The sequence below is a fragment of the Prinia subflava genome, chromosome 1, assembly GCF_021018805.1.
Source record: "Prinia subflava isolate CZ2003 ecotype Zambia chromosome 1, Cam_Psub_1.2, whole genome shotgun sequence".
NCBI classification, from domain to species: Eukaryota; Metazoa; Chordata; class Aves; order Passeriformes; family Cisticolidae; genus Prinia; species Prinia subflava.
Genome location: NC_086247.1, coordinates 83,866,715 through 83,887,618, shown reverse-complemented (window position 1 = coordinate 83,887,618; position 20,904 = coordinate 83,866,715). Strand labels below are relative to the sequence as shown.

General features: G+C 39.8%; 1 protein-coding gene across 2 annotated transcripts in view; it reads right to left on the bottom strand.

The window, feature by feature from the left end:
• Positions 1–20,904, bottom strand: part of MYLK4 (myosin light chain kinase family member 4) — a 63,560-nt gene that overhangs the window by 8,843 nt on the left and 33,813 nt on the right. The window contains exons 2-9 of one of the 2 annotated variants that reach the window (XM_063401252.1): positions 18,805–19,606; positions 7,966–8,032; positions 7,047–7,518; positions 6,205–6,224; positions 3,343–3,448; positions 2,421–2,514; positions 1,264–1,373; positions 36–177 (exon numbers count right to left, since the gene is read on the bottom strand). In XM_063401252.1, coding sequence (XP_063257322.1) covers positions 36–177; positions 1,264–1,373; positions 2,421–2,514; positions 3,343–3,448; positions 6,205–6,224; positions 7,047–7,518; positions 7,966–8,032; positions 18,805–19,449 — 1,656 coding nt within the window. In that variant the 5' untranslated portion in view covers positions 19,450–19,606. The remainder of the gene's footprint in view (positions 1–35; positions 178–1,263; positions 1,374–2,420; positions 2,515–3,342; positions 3,449–6,204; positions 6,225–7,046; positions 7,519–7,965; positions 8,033–18,804; positions 19,607–20,904) is intronic. The other variant, XM_063401263.1, reaches the window with a different exon arrangement.

The following is a 20,904-nucleotide window of genomic DNA, read 5'->3' as shown; positions in this document are numbered from 1 at the left end:
TGTCATTAAACAAAACATACATCTCAAAACTCTACCTTGAGATCCAAATGAAGAATGTACATTTGGTGCATGTACTGAATTCCCTTGCAGATCTGTTTTATGAACGAGATAGTATCCATCTCTGTCAAATTGTAGTTTTCGTCAATAATTCGGTCAAATAACTCTCCTCCTTCCACGCTGAGGAGAAAAAGACCAAGTTCAAATCTAATCTCATACAGTAAGACTAATGCAGAAAATATGCTATTGACTATTTTCATAATTCCCGGTCAAGTTCAGTGAGATGAGCTTGTATTCTGATCTGAACTATCTAAAATCTGGGTTCTGATGCAGACTGGTCTGAACTTCTTCAAGGTCTAAGAGTCCAGCCTCCCATCCATTGAAAACCATGAACGTCTTGAAATTTGGATGTTATGTCTGAGTCATCATTTTGTACCAATGAAATAATGAAGTTCTGTGGAAAACCAAAACAGCATGATGGAGAACCTGTATTTAAACCTGTGGTCTCTTTCATCTGAGTTTGAGAGGGACAGATCCAAAATGTCAATCTCAACCTACCTAATGTCAACAAAAATGACTTAATTTCTCTTCACATTTCAGTATGCCTCCAGCTTATCTGTTCAGAGGTACACAGATACTTTTCTTTTGTGTCATGTTAATCCATAGACCAAATTCAGGGGACTATCTGAGAACATCCAGAATATTCAAACTCACTTAACTTTGAACCTTCTACCACACACTTCAGTGTTTTAGTTTTGGCCTTTTTGGCTTCCTTAAGACAGCATCTGCTTAACTTGACCTTAAGGCAGGTATTTTGTGCCTGATTAGTCTGATAACCCACCATAAAAAGCAGGTTTATCCTTTCAGGCACCCAGTATAAGGATTAGCCACAACACCCACATCTGGCTCCTCTTTGGTGTTAGATGTCTGTTTGCCTCAGAGAACAGGAGATAATCTGAGAGGCTTATTTCTTAGCTGACACAAATTAAAGTGATAAATTAAAGATAAGATATGTAACACAGCTCCAGCTTCAACTGAAGCAGTTGCTTTACAGCACCAGGAATGTTGCACACTACTGGAAAAAATCATAAATGACTGCATCGGAAAACTTTTAAATTCTCCTTTTTTTCTGTTGTTCATGAGAACATATTTCATATGCATTTTCCACCTGTAAGAAGCTTCATTTCTAATTTCAGGAGAAAGCAAGAAGGAAATTGACAATTGCAGAAAAACTAGTAAACACAGAAAGGAAAAGAACACACTTACTATTCCATGACGAGTACAATGTCATTTTTAGATTCAAAAGCATCATATAGCTGGATGAGGTTGACGTGATTCAGCTGGTTCATAACATTGATTTCATTTTTTACTTCATCCTGTAAAGAACCATGAGTATTGCTTCAGATGCCTTCTTTCCTAAGATAGCCATGTTTGAAGGAAATCTATATTATCTTCATGTTTTCTCTTGTGTAGCCAAACTCAGGGCTCCTGCAGCAGTAGATGTCAAAGCTACAGGAACTAACAGATGAACACAGAGCTTGAGTGGGGTGTTTCAGTAATAAGATATTTACTGGAAATGGAAGAGGACAGCCCACATGGACAAGTGGGCTCCCAGGGATGTAAAGGAAAAAGAGAAGCAGAGGAGGATTTTGTTCAAACAGCTGTAGGTGTACAAAATCAAGCTGAGAGAAGTCCAGGACAGTCCTCCAAAACCTAACTTTGCAGTCAGAGGAGAGAGACTGGTACCTCCATTCAGCCCAACTATTTTAGGCACGCTGAATCACTCTCTGATGATGTCAGTGTCTCTAAATTCACCATAAAGGGATTCTTGGACATCAGCTTGGCCACAGCTGTACCTTAGCAATCCCAGTTACCTGAGACAAATCCCACTCTTGAATGCTCTTAATGACACCAATGTCACATAAAGAATGCTATGCATGTCTTTCCTGTGAAAGCCAGTCCCAGATGGCCAAGAGGTTTGCAAAACAGACCGGACCAATTTGTCTCGTCTGTATTTGTGTTGATGTCAGGTGCCCAGATCATGTCTGTTATCAGCATCCCCTCCACTGACATCAAGTCATTGCAGCAAAGGCTACAGTGTGCTTGGGAGGGAATACACTATGTCACAGGCCTGACAAATATTTTTGCCATTTTGCCACTAAAGAAAATACTAATAGAATTAGAAACAGAAAGAAAAAAAGTAATATAAAATTTAAAAGAACCACAAAACACCCCAAGAATAGTACTTTCATGAGCTACTAGAAGTTTTGAAGGAGAAAGGAAATAGAAATGGAATTAATGGTATTCCAGCAGGTCCTATGAGTGTGATGGCTTGTGAGACGCTTGGTTATGGCCTGTTGTGTAGCTGAAGAACAGTGTGTGATCCACTGGGGAACAAAAGACGAATATCATTCTCTACCAACCTTCTGTTTTGGACCTTGTGCTTTTATAATTTTGGCTGCCAGCTTGAGACCTGTTGCTTTCTCTTCACATTTGTGCACTTGCCCAAATCGTCCTCTAGAAAAATGGAGAAACAAACAAGTACAAGTGTCAACTCAGAGTGTAAACTACACTATAAACAACCATAAATTATCCTCTCCCTACTGGCTTTCATTTCAATTGCTCTGCTGTTGCTATTTTATTGTGTAGCCTGTACTTGCTACTACTCATTTGGGCACACCAACATCACACACTGTTCTATCTGGTACTACTCCACTGGTATGATTCGCTGTACCCACCTCATAACCTGCAATGACTAATTCCAGGAAAGTCAAGGATATACTGTAAAGATAATGTGCATCATCTGCCCCTCTCCATCGCATCATTCTCCTCCATGGGAGGGTTGTGATTTCTTGATGAAACAAAGCTTTTCCCCAGAGTACACTGCCATGAAAATTACAATATCCCACTCTCCTAAATGATGTCACATGAAAGATAAGTAACTGCATGGCCTGTCAGGTCAGCCTGCTAATCTGAAAACATGGATGTGTTTTCAGGGGTGAGAGTCCTGGACAGGAAGAAGACTACAATGTGTCTCTACATACTGCTGGCTGTAATTTGAGGTATTTTAACATCTTAGGAACCCTGTCATAAAGCCTGAGGGCATCTGGCTGGCCTAGAACAATGCCAAACACAGGCCAGGTCTGCTGATGCCAAATAGTAAGCCACAATTCACTCACTCTGTAAAACCAGCCTCCTCTTTTCATCCCTCTATAAAGCACTGTAAGAGCTTAGACTTTCATGGCTTTGGCTCTAGTGGGGCATGTTGCCTCTATTCACCTCCCAGGGTGCTTGGCTGTAAATTTATGCCTTGCTTCCCAAGTTGATTTACTTCACCTGACTTACCCTCCCAGAATTTCATCCTCGTTGACGTTGTAATAATTGCTGATCCCCACCCTTTTGGCTGAGACTATCCGGTGATCAAATGGTGCTGGTGGAGTAGGAATATCATCTGAAAAAGACAAAACACACAGAGAGTATATGAGTTGTCACATGCAGTGCTTGTCTATCCCATATTTTAGTTCCTCTTTGCCCCAGATAATTTCATTTAAGAACTGAATACACTTACTGGAAGCTTTATAGATAGGTCTTTCTCTGTTACTGAACAAGGGTTTTCTCTCAGAAGCTCTAGCTCAGAAAAGGAGGTTGTGGTTGGGGAGCTACACTCCCAAGACAAGGACTCCTTTTCTAAGCTATCATCTTTTGTACAACAGTCGGGAGAGGCAAAGTGAAGACCACTTTGACACCATACCGATGCAGCTTCATACTCGCAAGGGGCCTCTGCAATTCAGCTAATCTCTGATTTTTTTTAATTTTTTTCCTCCTCAGGGACTGTTAATAGGTGAGTATGTACTGTAACTCTGCAGTGGGGAAGGAAGAGAAACAACTCTCCTGCAGGCCCAGCTAAGAGAGGCTATTTCCCAGCTTTTGATGTTGACAGTGAAGAATCCCCTTCTCAACTGATTGCCAAAACTTGTCTTTCTCCACAGTGTGGTCATCACCTTTAAAGATCACATTTAGAGCTTGTGCACATGAGGGAGTTTCACCCTGGCAGACAGCACTCGGGGTTTCCAGTATGGCTCAGGACACACAGAAACTGTCATATGCTGCTCTGAAGAATTTCTGTCCTTAAAAAAAGATGGCAGACAAAATGTAAAGAGGGGCACAGAGAAAGGATGGTTCTCAACATTGCACTGCAGCAGCTATGGAGTTTTGGCCAGTCTCAGGTGTTACTTTCTGGACCTCCACATGCTGGACCTTTCTGCCCTCCTGATGTCAAAATCCCTGCTGGAGACCAGCCCTCCATGCCTAATTTGGACTTTCTGCAGGCTGTTGTGACTTCAATTTCATACCCACGTTCTTTTTCATTTGATTGATACTCCCCAGAGTGACCTTTGGCTGACCAAGGTGACAAATACTTCTTCAACCATTTGGGAGGGCTACAGTCCCAGTGTTTCAATATGAGCTCTCTGGTTTGGAATGCCAGCTCCTTTTTGTGTGAGGCTTGTTGAGCAATTTTAAAACCATTCATTACTCCAGTGAAAATGATCAAAAACACAAACAAGAAACCCCACGACAGCATGTAGCTGGCAGGAACACTTTGGTCATTAATGTGGCAGTAGATTGTCCTTATTCACAGTCAATGTCCATTTTTCCAGGACACCAGCTGTGTACCTAGACTTCTTTTTGACAGTGTTAATAACTTACATGGTCAGGAAGTTAGTTCATGGTCAAGGAATTGTGAAAAGCTGGGGCTTCTGGAAGTTTGCCACCTACTTGGGATTCTGCAGAGTTTGTGTTGCATGACTGTAAGTATGGGTCTTTGCATGTTACCAAGGCCAAGAAAACCTCTAACCTAAGGCAAAATCTCACTCTAACAACACCAACTCCATCAGCACCAGCATGCAAGTGGCAGAAGAAAATGTCTTTCTGAAAGCTCAGCTAAAAATATTACCAAACTTTGGGCAAGGAAATATTCTTTTAAAGATACAAGACTGCTTTTGAAAACTATGTTTAAGATTTTGCCTTCAAGATGTTCCCCATGACAGAGCCTCTATTTTTCTTTTCCTGCAAACCAGAGGGGATTTCTCTCAATTCAAGAACAATTTCCTATTATAGATGAAAACACTCCAACAGAGCCACTATAACCTTAATGTCATCCATAATAATCTCCCAGAGCTCACAACAGTTTATGGATTTTAAAGTTTTAGTCTGCTGTCTCCTGTTTTCTGCTACAAAAGCCTAGCACAAACCTGTAATAAATGTTTCCCTCCCACACTCTCCCCCCTTTCCCAAAGCAGTTAAATTCATCTTGAGTCCTGTGTATGCACATACACATGCATATATTTCCAAGTGTTTCAGGCCACCTCTTCACACGCCATAATTTCATATACAGGAACAGGCACTGAAATTCTCAAGATGGAGGTCTAATATTAGCCTAATCTCTGCCTCACCATGGTGAGCACTGCTTCAGAGTTTGGTGCCTGAGCACCATTTATCTCACAGTTCAACAACATCACTCAGGCTTCCACACAAAAGTCTGTATTTCTTTGCTTTGTAGCCTGCAGTTGTTCTCACTTCAGATTACAATGGTATGAACATGAGGAAGCTGGTGTTTCAGGCTACGTCCACAGCATTGCAGATTCCCTGTTAACACACATTCTCAACACTTCCACAGGTGGACCAAGTTTGCTGCACCTGATACAATTTCTCCCTCCACTCTATACTTAGGGATTTTAGCTCTTCTGTTAAAGGAAGAGGGAGAGAGGATAGCGTTAGTGAAGTAGTTGTGACAGAAGCAAATTAATTTTGAGTAATTTCTGACAGAGTAGAAGCCTCTAATATGAAAGCAAGTAGAATCATGTTACTTCTCATCAGCTTAAGATGCAGTCCATGAAAAACTATTTCCCATCAGAGTTTTCTGCACACCTTTTTCCCCTACTAATTAGAACCATGAAATCATTCTCTTCTACAAATCTCTGTCTCTGTTCCTCACGGCAATACCAGGGGAATCAAATGCCTTGCCTTTAGGATACTTTCTTTAACAGCTTTTTTATAGTTTTATATATGCCACCAGCACTTTTTGCAACTACTCTGGTCTTTTTGTGTCATCTTTGACTAGACCTTCATCATGCACTCGATGCTCACTGCTACCACTATGCTCAAATTGGCAGGTCTGCCCAGGGATTGAACTAGAATTTCCTGTACCTTTTTCGCAGCTTTTACACCTGCAAGGACAAAACATGGTATTAGTGCAGAGTACACTTAAAGCAGAGCAACTTTAGAAACATAGGTGAAAAATGCCTACACGGATATTGCATTCAAATAACATTAAGCTATTTTGTTTCATGGTGTAAAATTTACTGGTTTAATATTCACATTGAGAAATAAAAATGGCCCTTAGATTAATCATGACAGCAAAATGTTCCTGAAAACCTCACCTGAGTTCTTCTAAACTTGACATTAGGCTATCAATCTCACCTTTAAAGCAAAGGGAGAGCATTGGAATTCCCTTTGCTCATACAGGTTCCTGAGAGCTTGAACCTGTTTATCCCTGAAAGGCTATATATTAAATCCAGCAAAGAAAGAATTGCAGTAAACAAATTTATTAGGTCAATTGCCCAGGCAAATGTTCAAATTTTAAGGTTGTCCTTTAAGTTGCTACATTTGCAGTAAGTTAATTCTCAGTTGGCAGATGGCCTAATCTATTTTGTTGATGTTATATGACATTGCAATATATAAGCATAACTGTGGGAGAATTCTCCTCAGAAATAAAGAATGGCATAACATAATTCCCATGTTCCTAACATATTTCCCAAGAAAACAACCATAGAACACTGTTAATACCATGTATAGTGGATTGTTTACCTGTTTTTTAAGAGTATATTTTCACTTAGATCAGAGATATAAACTATTTTTCACTTTTATATTGGGCTAAATTTTCACCAATATTTATATTAATCAGCCACTTCAACTTGAAACTTGAACTACACATTTTTCTGAAACAAGGGTCTCTTCAGAAAATGTGTAGTTTGAGTTTCAGACCTTACCTTCCCTCTGATACCTCTTCATCATCTCTTTCTTCTGCCTCATCTTCCTTTTGGGAAGGAGCTGGTGGTTCCTCAGCACCTTTTTCACTCTTATCAGCATTTTCCTCTCCTTCATTCTCTTTCTCCTCTTGCTGTTCCTCATGTGCATCTTCAGGCACCTGATGTTCCTTCTTCTCCTCATCTGCTGGGGACTCACTCTCTATCTCCTGCACAGTTAGCTCTTGACAAGCATCATCAACAGCATCTTCTTCCTGCTGTTTTTCTGGGGTGAGAGATTCCTGAAAAGAGTTTCTCCTGTATACGTAATGGCTTTCTAAAGACAAATTTTGTTCTTTCTCCTCTGACTCTTCAGTATGAAATTTGGGAGGATCCACTTCAAGCAGAACAGAACTTTCCCTCTTGGCATTTTCCTTGTTGAGCTTATCAACTTCTTCTTCCTGAGAGCAGGACTGACTCTGCTGGGTGTCCTCATCTACAAGACGTTACAAAGTAATCTGTCAGTGGTTTTCTGACAGTCAGTAAAAGTATTAAAGTAGGACTGAACACTTAGCATAACTTCTGTTGAATTTTGATCTAGGTATTTGCTTCCCTCTCCCACTTTCAAGGTCAGTACAAGTGTCTCCTAAGCAAGAGCAGACTACTTATTTAAAACTGGGATTCCATACGTCACAAAATGCTTTCTTTGAGACACTGCACTAGAAAATGTTTTTCTCACTAGAAGCTATTGTCAACCAAGTCAAGGTTAATAAACTCCTCATGCAAAGCACCTTACTGAGCAGTTGGATACCCTATGCTCACTCATGCTGTTGAGCACAAGAGTAACCCAAGCAACTCCACTGGAGTTGCTCAGGAAAGTCATGGCTATTTCTGTGCTATTTCTTAGGAACTAGAAGTTGAACAGAGGAAAAAATAGTCTAACCTGTTGAATCTGGTGGCTTCTTTTCTTTTGTTTCTGTTGCATCAAAATGGGACTTTTCTTTGATGACCTGCAGAGAAAACATTGACATATTACTCAATTTATACAGTGTACATGTTGTATTGGTCCTCATGAAATTGCAGCCTGATTTTTTTTTTAATTTTTTTTTTTTGTCAAATGCAAATACTGTGTTCTAACTCACACATTTCCTATAAATGATGGTCCTTATTTTAATCACTACAAGCCAATTGAGTAGATACCAGTGCAAAGCAAGAGAAATTATCTTGGTTGTAATCAGCATCAGTGTTGGCACAAAAACAGCCTGGAAAAGATTAGGATTGAACCTCAGAGACTAAACCATAGAAGCATCCAGGATTCAGCTGCTGCCCTGCCCTAGCTTTTGCTGTTAAAAAAAATAGGTTAAACCAAATCTCAGAATATTTATTATTCTAGTAAAATGTTCATCAACAATCTTACTGACAGTTAGCAAAAGGTTCCTTGCTGTTTAATCAACATTTGGTAATGACTTCTTTAATGATGCAACGATTCATTAAAGGCTGACTGAGACAGTTACCAGGAACTGGAGCGTAAAAGCCTCAACTTCAGCTTTGTACCCTTCTTTGACCTACGTTTTACAATGTTGCAGTGACATCTAGAGGTGCTTCATACCCCAATCGAGGTCCTCATAAACCCTCTGCAATTACTGTTACCTTTGAGGATATTACCCACTGTTTCTATGCTGTTCTCCCTGTGTTTTTTCTTGGCCACTCCTAGGCTTGTCAGTAGGTGACCACAGCACAATATGGTATCTGCTGCTGCTCGGTGCTCCTCTTTTCACCTTCGTCCTCTCGCAATGCTATAAAATTGGCACTGCCATGACTATTATTAGATCCACATGGTGTGAAAAATGTTTTTACCTCAAAATATTTTCCAGAGAGGCTACCAGCTAAAGCAGTATTCTATGTATCCTAACAAAATAAACAGGTTCAGGCACTTAATTTTGAGTGTCTTAACTAAGTGATCAGTCCCACAGCTCGGGGCACCAACCAGTCCTATTACTAAACATTTGTTCTGGTAAGTCCTCCACATTTTTTTATGCTTTATTTTTTTTGTTAATTTTAATTTCATCAGGCTATACAGAAAATAGGCATGAAATCAAAGCAATGTGTATCCAGTATAAACAGAGTTCAAGGGAAAGGAAATTCCATGAGAAGCCAAAAGAGTTGAGACAAACTGGATATTACTGCATGGAGGGATTTGAACAGGACGTGTTCAGAAAATCTTGATCCACAAGGGACAAGGAAACTGTAATATGAGCATAAAACCTGAGACTGACAATTATTTTGGATGCAGTTTGTCCCAGGAAGTTGCAGGCCACAAAATGAAAAAGGCCAGAATACAACAAGGTAAATACCTTTGAAATATAAATCAGAGCCTTGTTCCCACAGAACTTAAATATAATGTAATGTTGCCAGATTGAACACAGGGAATCAACCAATGCTCTAAAAAGCACTAAAAAAATTAAATAGGGAAAAGCCACAGACTTATTTATTCTGCACTGTGTTGGCAATTAGTAATGCACTCGCATTCCTGTAAGTATGTCAGCCTCTCTGTACCACTGAGGACATCAGCTCTGATCAAACACAGTCAGCTGAGCAAATAACCAGAGAAATGGCCTCCAAGCTCTTTGATGCATGAGGCCAGATTTCACTTCTGCATTCAGAATTAATTGCAGACACACTGCACTTCCAACTAAATATTGCTGTAGTTTGCAGGTGTGAAATACAGAAGCCAGCTTTTGAAAATCCGTCTAGTGGAAGGAACACTGGACAGTGCTGAATGCCTGAGACTGCCAAGGCATTACATAAATTACTACCGTGTTTATTCAAGCACCATTTCTGATCTCTGACATTTCACCAGCAGATGAGGAGTTCATATTAATTCAATGTTTTTAAAAAAATCATACAAATGAAATATTTACAGATATTCTTCAGAATCAATTTTCAATAAATATAGACACGAGTGCACTAGAGTAAGAAATACAAGTACAAGGACTAGATATTGAAATACTTCTAAATTCATGAGTAGTCTATACATGAAAAACCCAGTTTTCTCCACCTTTTGCTGTTTGTAGCAACATGTGACTCCAACTTTCAAATCTTGACCTGGCAATAAAATCAAGATCTTTTGCCCCTTATTCCTTCCCTCTAAAGGGTGGGGGCTCACCAGGCTCTCTGGAGCTGACAGAAGTCAATGTACCCTTCCCATCCCAGCCACAGGTGGTACAAAGACCTCCTTGTAACTAACACACATGAGGATGTGTGATGTCCAGCCCCAGGCAGCTGCTCTGAGAGCCCACAATTCCCAAAAGCCATCACAGTCTTTGAAAACCTCATCTGAAAGGTGTGGTGGTTTGTTAAAACATCTATCCCACCTAATTACTCCTTATACCACTCTTCTTCCCTCACTCTGTTAGAGCTTTCTTAAAGATCTTTTAAATTTAATCTCTAATAATATTTTATTTATGTCTTGTTCTTCCCAAACTTAGGTAACATGACTTTTTCCAGTCTATATTTTCTAAAATTACAGTAATCAATATTTCTTAGTAGAAAACATTTTTCCCCCTTTCTTTAATAGCTTGAATATGTAAAATTGGGTAATGGCACTATAGTAATTTTTCCTACTCACACAAGGCCATAAGCTTCCAATGAATTTTACATTTTCATTTCACAAAAGGTTAAATATGAAAGTTTGCATTGTGACCCAGTAAAGTATACCACAGCAGAAAGGTGTCTGTATCTACACAATTTTGTATTGTGTCTTCAAAAATACATTTTCTAGACTTAAACATATTCTTTCATAGAGTATTGCCAGACCCTAAATAAGAGAGACAGAATAAAAGCTTGGTTGATGATACAGAATAATGTGAGATAGTCCAGAGGCTGAAAGTTCAGTACAGACTAATGGAAAAAAAAAAAGCGTTTGGAAATTATTTAAACTGACTTTAGAAACCTGCAGAAATCAAGCAAAAAGCAATAATATATACTAATATAATATATTCTAATTGAAATTTCAAATGCAGCAAGAAATTAATGTCTTTTATAGACATCTGACTCCTTTTTAATGACCTCCACATAGTTAAATTCCTTCTTTATACTGCAGCAGTCCTACCCTTGGAATGTTTTTGTAGCTAACTTTAAGATTTTTTATTCACCTAATAAAAGTCTTTGATTTTTTTTCCTACTGCAAAAATTTTTGTAATGAATGGCCTCATGAAGAAGCCCCAACCATTCAGTTAGAGGTCCTTTATCACCTCACCACATTTGATTTGATACCAAGACATTATCCTCAGCTTCCATCTGCCAATATCAAGACACAAAGGTTTGCATGTGCCTAAACCACATTTCAACTCTGAGTCACTTTCTCATATTCTTGATAGTTTGCAGAAGTGTACTATGGCAAGATAACCTGGTTTGGTGTAAGATCTGATCACCACTTATTTATCAAAATTACTAAGCTACTTGAGATTTGCAAACAACGAGTTTCCCTAATAGCCAGAACTCAGCCATGGGCTTTGCCACTGAGGGTGCCCCCAGTATCTCCTCACCAGTTCTCAGGAGAGTGCAGAACACAACACAGAGACCTTGGGACAACCACATGTGGTGATGTCTCCTGTGCCATCCATCAAAGCTGGAACCCATCCCCACCTGCCCTCTCGTGTTCCTCTTCCATACATATACCTTTCTGCCCTCCAGCAATGTAAAATATTTAGTGAGAGTATTTTTGAAACATCTTATGAATGCTAAAAACCACACACATGGGAATTCTGCTTTCATTGGCAGGTGGTACATCTGCTTGTGTGTCATTATTTTTTTGGTACACTATAACGACTGCTGGCACTTTCAGGTAAAGATTTTGACTCTTGCATTGTTTTTATAAAGCTTCTTGAACTAGATAAGAAATCATTCTTCTGTAAAATCTAAACTCAATCCACAAACATCTAGTAGTCATATACAAAAAATAAGCTCTGAACCATGAGAACCATGATTCACCCAATATGAAATACAAGAGAATTTCTATGTGACCTGCTGCTTTGAAAATACATAGGTAATGAGGTGATGACCTCTGCATAAAAAAATCCCTCCAAACATCATCCTAGGGCAGAAGATGAAAATCACTGATGACAAAGCATTGTTCATTCCCCACTAAAGTTTCTGACTTCTCACCCACTGTGCTGCAGAAGCTGTGGCTGACCTGTTTCAAAGGATGCTTCCTCCTGCCAGGCCATTTTTCTCAAAACAGGGAATCTCGAACTGAAGAGTAGAAAAGACTTTCATGCATCCAGGCTCCTGACAAAGCCCACGGCCTTGGTGAAGGTGCAACAGGTTGCAGTAACAGTGACAGGTTGATTCTAAACATCTTTACTTTTGTCTTGAGCTCTAGTCACTGTCACTTTAAAGAGCCATTATCAGGCCTAAGAAGGACTTTGGAGGTAGATCTTTTAACTCCGATTGACTGGGTTACTTTTAGTATAACCACCAACAAATCTGAGGCTGTCAAGACACCACTAGAACCAGAGCATTCAGCGTTACCTGGCTTTGACACTTGTCCTTTCACTGCATCTGGGAAATCAAATCAACAAGACACTGTTGTTTTTGAGTTTTTCATCTGAACAAATCTGGGGCAACATCAGGCAAGCACAAGCACTGAAGAATTCAGCTGCTTTTCTTACAAACACAATGGAAAGTGTCACATCTATCCCTTCTCTAAACTGCGCGATTTCCTTACATGTGTGATGAATGACAGGGTGCACATGTGCCTCATATCCACCTGTGCCATAATCCCAAAAGTTTTCCACGTACTACTCTTCACATTTTTACCATTATTATTAAATGGTACACTCTCCTAAGTGGGTTCCACTATTGTCACAGTGTGAGAAAGGAGCAAAAAAAGTCCATCTTGAAAGCCAAATCACTGGCAGATCTTTTTAACTGTGGGGATAAACCACCCACTTGTCAAACTACCCAGGCAAATTTTTTTTATTACAGTATCAGTTAAGTAGCCTCACTTAGCAGGCTCAATTAGAATACTCTACAGAGAGTATTTCTCAACTTAACTAACTCAGCTGAGCCAAGCAGGAAATGGTATGGATGGCAAATATCTTCAGACTTCATGAACTGCCCTTGCTAAGTATTTCTCCAAAATCACACAGTTGGGAATTTTCCATCCAAAGGATTATAAACTTAAGAAATCATCTCCTACAGCTTTGATGACTCACTTTGGATTGGACTCTAGAAATGCAGGTTTCCTAAAAATTCATTTAACAAGAAGGCAGTTTGGGTTGAGGGGAAAGACCTGTTTGGGTTTTTTAAAAATTTTCCCTTTATAGACAGACCATAGTTCTGTGGCACTTCACCAGGCAGAACCCAGCTATTGAAATGTGGTGAGGCTCATTCCAGGCTCTGTTGGGGCTGCTGCTCAGCCACCCATGTCTACTCCTTCTCACCGCTGCATGTGTATTCAAAACCCAACGTGCTGCCAGGATGGCACCAAATTAGTTGTGTTTCAGAGCAGTCATCCTTGTCATTAAAACTCAGTGTGGTGGAGACTCCACACTGAGTTGCAATGGCACTCTACTACCAGAGGAAATACTCAGGTATGGCACCTCTACACCTTCTGACAGAGGCTGTCAGAGAGGAGAGAGGAGAGAGAGGAGTCATTACCAGAAAACTGCCTAAATGTCTAGGATATCTGATGACAAAAGGTGAATTTTAGATGGCTGCAGCAGATAAAGACTTCCTCCATGAGCAAATCCTTCCTACTGGTGTCTCACCTCTTTGAGGAACTTTCTGCTTTTCCAGGTCTGCTCTCTGCTGAATCTGCTCTCCTATGAGCTGCATTGCTTTGCTTTCCTGCACTTACCAGTTATCACCTTATCTTCATCATGAGGTCTCCCTAGTTTTGCAAAGGAATTTTAATGGATTCCTACAATGGTCGCTCTAACACATAAGTATTCATGTCCCAAAAGCCATCCAATGTGGCATGTTGTTATTTAAAAATTAGCTGTGTCTACTTTGATTTCACACATTTCAGAGCTGCAGAGACAGCAAAATCACAACAGTGTTCAGGAAGGGATCCTACACAGGTAAGATTGTACTGCAGACAGCAAATTCCAAGGGTAAATGGAAACAAAGTTAAACAGCATTATGAATTGAAAAGGCGTGTAACAACTCCGGCAGCTGTCAGTAAGGGAGAGAGCAGAGCAAAACAAGATGAAAACATTGTCCTAAGAAAACATACCAGTTTTATGACTGGTATACAGCCAGAGAGAGAATTTTAATTCTGATATACTGCAGCTCACTCAAAATCCTTCTACCAAGAACATATTTAAGTAAAGGCATCAGTCCTGAGGGAAAGAAGAGCATTTCCAAGTATAATGGCACCTGTGAGTGCTGACCAGCTGCATTGCCCAAGCAACAAACAACCAATCTGCTGAGATTCTGCAGAAATCTCTACCCTTGACACCAACAAGCCCAGCAGAAACTCTTGCAAATAGATGTTAAAAAAATAAACAATAAAAAAAAATCCCACCTATTTGGCTGAAAGATGAAAAATACACAGAACATGGCCATTTTGGAGAGACTTTAAATAATACATAAGGGACCTGTTAGCATTTGTAGGCAAAAAGAAGGAATCAGAACAGTTACAGACTGAGGCTGAATGGATCTTAAAACACATGTGGCAAACAGCAGTTTCATTGTGGGCTCCTACTAAATCAGCCAGCGACCTGCAATTGCAGTGTGATACCTGCACAGGAGGTACAGAGGGTTCAAGGAGAAAATACAGCTCCCACCTCTGGCGTGTCTTTAGTGTGGGAAGCAGCCCCAAACTGCTAATAGTTGTTATTCCTACAGCAAAGCCTGTAGAAATGTCAGGAAACCAAAGTTACAGACACCTGCAGGCAACTGTTCAACACTACTTTATGATGGCCACAAAATGGACTTTCTGACTCTCCAGATGAGTATTTGCAGGTTAATAGTACAGAATCTCTAAACTCTTAAATTTGGAGGAAATAAGTGAAGTATTACATTACCTTTTTTCTTTCTAAGTGGAAGAAGTAGGACTGGAAATGGAGTTATAGACAGGAACATTTTGCAATAGGATTATCACAGACTACTTAAAAAGGTGAATTTGAGGAAAACCTTAAGGCTTTTAAAAACGCTTGCTGTAGAACTGCTGATTTCCCTGAGTGGCAATAGTGACAAAATAACTTAAATGACAAGTAACACACACTACTCCTCTCAGCTATGTGGTCATAAGGTCATGCTGCACTCAGTGGAATATGGTTGGGACACATTTGGCAGCATCAACAAAGCAAGAAGTGTCTCTAAGCTACACCATATTACAACTTCAACCCAAACCAGACATAAACTAAGCTCCTGTATGAAGCAGTGGAGGTATTTCAGGATGGCAGTAAAAGGCAGCAAAGCAGAAATTTGCTTCAGAAGAGAGCAATCCATATAATTTGCAAGAGCACAAAATGTGCCTGTGAAGCCCATGATTAGGAAACTGTTCCAGCTGCTGCTGATGCTAGAACATCCCTCTCTATTCTGCCTCTTTCACAGCTTTCTATATAATATGGTTCTGTAAAAAGAGGCAGTTGGGAGAAAATTAAAAACCTGTACTACGTTATGCAAAGAGCAGCACCTCTCCAGAGAAGGAAGAATGGAAAGGCAGGTGAGCAGTACTGCCTTATCCAGTTGTACCCATGGCCAGCTACTCCACCACCCACTAGTAATTCTTTCTTAAGTTATGGTGGGATTATTTTGCAAACGAGGCTGGGGACAGACAAACATTTTGCAGCTATTAGAACCAAGAGATGGCATTTACTCATAGCTGCAGCAGGTGGGATGACAAACAGGAACATCATATAAAACATCTGATCACCTGTAGAGGTGCACAGAATTGGGCACTGTCCTTCTGAACTAACTGCCATGAAGGGATTGCCTTGTTCATGGCCATACAGAAACAGAATAGGACTGTGCATGTTTAGTGGGACTGAAGGGTGCTCAGTGTTGCCACAAGAAGGCCACCTATGATACAAGAGATGTTGTTCTTGCTGCCTGGCAACTTGCACTTCTACAGGGTCAGCACTGTTCAAAACTATCATCATATGGGACTAGAGAAGGGAATGAGGATTCTGTTAAGAGAAACAAGGATTGGTGTCTGCACATTTGGGTAAATTTGTTCATTGCTATGTCACCAGATATTTGTGGTGCATTTCAGGTGTGAAACTCTGCAAGGGTGAAATTCCCTGTTTTTTCCATTCCTTTGCTTTTCTTTTAATCACAACTATATAAAACATATAGAAAAATATGTAGATCTAATTCAAATATGGAGGCATGAGCAACCAACTTCGCAGTGTCTCATGGACCAGTATTTTGACTAACTTGCTCAGAGATCTTGTTCTTTCCCTTTCACCCAGAGGAGAGTCTGTTTGCCCTAAATGCTGGTACACACTGTCTCCTGCTAAGCTGACAGCCAAGCCCAGCAGTCTCTGCTGAAGCATATCATTCCATGTTCTATTACTCCTAATGCAGGGCTGACTTCAAGTCTGTTTTTACTTAAACCTAAGATGACTAAGTGTTTCCCAAAGCCAGCTGTTGTTCACAGGATAGCTTGGTAATTTTATGATGGCCCTTTTCAAATAAATCAAACACGCAGAGAGGAGGTAATGACAGGCTAACATACATATGCTATCTCATAAAACAAACAAAATATAAACAACATAATAATATCATCAGCATGATTCCAGACATGCTCATGCTGCCTTTTCTAAGCCCACATGCTAGACAAGTTCCTACCAAGTACACTCAACATCGCCAAGAGTCTGCCTAAACACAAATGAATCAGTGTGGGAATTACAAATGCTGCTGCTGCTGTTGGAAAAAGACAGAGACTCCACTTGTTCCTCCCTTTATTGGGTCCTTGTCAGTAGGCTACCTCTGTTCCCATCATGTTCAAGGCTCCTTGCCTCTACTTACAAGTATTTTATAGCCCTGAATTCTCCATGGGGGCACCTGCATCTCTGCCATCCTGGTTCCCCTCCAATCTGTCAGGAGCACGTGCTCCTCCTGTTCTGCTACACCCGTTGGTTCCCCCAAACTCACTAGCAAAGTCTGCAAGGTCCTCTCCTTTCCCCAACCCTGTGTTTCTACTGCAGAGAGCCTTGCACCTACTCTGGTCTCCAGGAGGTGCCAGTTCATTAACATGCCAGGTCTGATTCAGTTTACATTTATAAATAGTTTAGATGAATATGTACTTTCACTGAGATAAGTAGGTCTCTACCACAAACTGCAGTGATGGCAGCATTACAGAGATGACCTGTGGGTCTCACTTCAATGGGGCTTTTTCAACACATGTTTTCATCGATGCTTTGAAAAGTAAAAGAAGCCCTAAACTCAGATGCTGAAAATAAATAATTTTTTCTTGTCAAAGTAATCGAATAAACCAAGAAAACTTCTCTCCTGTTGAAACTCCTTTTTTTAAACCAGTCCAGCCTAATGTTCAAGAAGGTCCTGTAATGATGATTTTTGTTGTCAGTCTTTGGCAAGGAAGCTATTTTTCCTCTTCAGTTAATGATGCTCTGGTTGCACAGTTTATATCCTTACAAAGTGACAGACTGGTCAGTTCAGCTGACAGAGCTTTAAAGATGTTCCTCTGCTGCTACTCAGCACTGTCTGATATTTTTATAGTTTCCTTTGAAGGCTCACATGCTTCTTGAAGGCTCAAATGCCACTAAGAAGTGGGGTTGCCTTAGGGTAACCAAGCTGGAAAGCACATGGTTTGCTGACCAGGACATTCTGAGTAATATTGGGTGCAGTGCTTCTTTTCTTTAAGGAATGCTGTTTCCAGTAATACCTTCACATGATGTTTTTCCTGCTCAGAAACTTTAGAAAAACAAACCCAAGAACTATTCTTTAAATGAATAAAAGAGTAAAGCCTGCATGGGACTTCTTGGGAGAAAAAAAATTAGGCAAAATGGAACAAACTGTGAAAAGTAACCTTTTTGGTTCACTGTGTGTTAATTAAACACCAACATACTTTGTCAGAAGAAACTGCTATGTTTTCTTTACCAAAAAAGAATACTCAAACTACCTTACATGAGCTTACTAGAGTCAAGAGTCTTTCAAGAGATTTTTGGTGTCTTTTAATCTGGACTTTAAAGAACATGATGAAACTCTCATTATGGTAACAGAGGCATTTTTTTACCCAGGGAAGTTTACACAAACCACAGCTCCAGTTACGGTAATCCTACCTCAGATCCCAGTTTAGAAGTTCCCTAGTCCTCACCAATGGAGAGAAATATCAGATCGGAACAGCACACTTAAGATGTTCTTTGAAATAAAGGACAAACACATGTACATGCCCTGACCCAAGGAGGCTTTTTACCAGTCCCACTAATCTCTAGACCCTGGTGCTCATAACACAACTGCTGCAACTTGATTCCCCCAGGTAATTATAAATCCAGAAAAGATCACTGTAAAATTCATGGCCAGGACCCAAGACTACTGAAGTCTGTCAATCTTTTTTATGTTCTTTGTGTTATGTTTTACAGCTGCAAAGGAATAATTAGACAAAAATGAAAGTCTGTATAACAAGTAGATTTTTCTATATTTTTTCCACTGAAACTTGCTCAGCTTGTTCTTATACTTTTCACTTTTAGAGCACATTGTTTTTTCTTTCTTAAATGTCAACAAAAGGAAAAAGCTGAGCATGTAGCAGAACATATCTATAGCTTGCAATGATTCCTGCCAAGATGAAACACAAACCTGGGCTCACCTTTTCATTTTTCTTCTTGAGCAGATCACCAGCTGTTGTCTCCGAGAAAACATGCATCCTAAAGGGATGTTCAGCTCCTGCCTTGCAAACTTTACGTTTTTTAACATGATGTTTTACACTTGAATTATGAATTATTAATGTTTTCACCTTCTCTACCAGAGGTCCTACAAGTTTCTGTAGTCCAGAAACACTTTGTTCAAGTCCATCTAGCCTTTTAACCTGCTGCTCTGCTTTCCTGTTTATATCAGAGAGAGATTTTTTCATTTTAAGGCAAAGTCTCTTCACTTCATTATTTCTCATATTTTTGTTTCTTTCCATCCTTGATCCAGGTTCAGATGTTTCTGCCTTTACCATCTCCATGTCTTTTTCAATGAAACAGATTTCTTGGGAAACACTGTTAAGCTTCTTAAGGACATTGTCTTGGAGAGTCAAGAGTTTATCAATTTTCTCTTCAAGGGAGGCAAACTTCACATCCATGATGCTGGAACTTTCAGATGTGCTGACATCAATTTTCTCAACAGGAAGACTTTGAGGAGGTTCCATTCCATTATCTGGCCCTTGGCTTTGCAAAGTGTTTGGATCGAATATTTTGGCCAAGTTATTGACCATAGACGTAGAAGAGCTCTGCCTGCTGTGTGTGGTCATTTTGCTGGTTTGGGTAGGGGAAGGAAATGCTCTGATGATCAGCTGCTTGAGGACAATATCAGTTGCAAAGGCTTTCCATCCAGGCTGCTCAGATATAGCTCAGCCAAGTTTGGCAACTCCAGCTCAACTAATTTATAAACTACTCTTATGTATTTGACTAAAACAGAGAAAAGAGACACCCAAATTATTTAGCAGAAAAATGCCTTTCATCCATTCTTTTCTTTACATACATATATATATCTATCTATGTCCAAAGGAAGTGAATATAGAGATGCATATCCTAAATGCACTTGGTTCAGTGACATCAGCCCTAGCAAGGACCAAACTATTTGCACTCCAATGGCATTTGACAGCAAAAAGGCTACGTGATACATGAGAAGTCATTAAGGGTAAAGGGACTTTGGCACTGGTGTTGTTGCTTTTCACAAGCCTAGTATGTAATATGATCCCTGCTCTGAAGAGGATAAGGGTCCTTACAGGGAACTTAAATGTGGCTGCTTGAAATTGCTATGTTTTAAGGTAGACTTTTCAGATGAAAACTTTTATTCCTTGAAAAGTTATGCCAGACAGGGAGTCAATAGAGTGGTTAAAAAACACATACATTAAAAAAAATAAGAGAGAGACATTGGAATGCAAATATTTTTTGGGGAAAAAAAATCAAATCAGAGCCTTTTTATGTTTTTATGTATCCTATGTCTCAGCTACCACATAGCCAGTTCTACATGCACAAGTAATTAGCTCCATAGCTACTATCTTAATTTATTTCTGTATTTATCAAGGCTGTTCTAATTTGCCGCAAATTAGGAGGCTTATGTTTTACTATGATCTGGTCATCCAAATGCCAAAATAGAACATCTGATAGAGGCTCCACTCTTTTCTTTGTGTGCCTGACAGTAAATGTCTCATGATCAGTGATCGATATTCCTAACTCAAACAGTATATTTAAGTTTTGCTTTTGCAAAAGACCTTTGTTTCTTTCAGAAAGACAACATTGGACGAAAAAGAAATTTCATTACTAGGAACAGGTTTCCCCTAAGGGTAGGTCTAAATTGTTGAAGACTTTTCATGTTGGCTAGAAAAATAAAAACAGAAGTTAAAATAAAAAATAAAACCAGAATTTCTCATCTCAAGTCAGCTATACTCCACAGGAGCAAGAAATAAATCAGTATGGATCAGCTTGATGGAGACAGGCTGCCTCTGAAACACAAAGAAACAGCTATGGCATAGATTGATCACACATAGATCAGTCTGTATTGTTGCCACATCTTTTATAGAAATAAACACATAAAGTTGGCCAGCTGTTTGAAAAACAGCCAGACTACTGGTCTGCTCAAAGGATCAAGAGCTTCTTTTGTGATCCCTGTGGACTATTTCTTTTGCCAACCTCTTTCTCCATCCTTTAAGCAGGGATCATGAGGGATAATTAGGTAAGGGACATAGTGAGTTCTGAATACC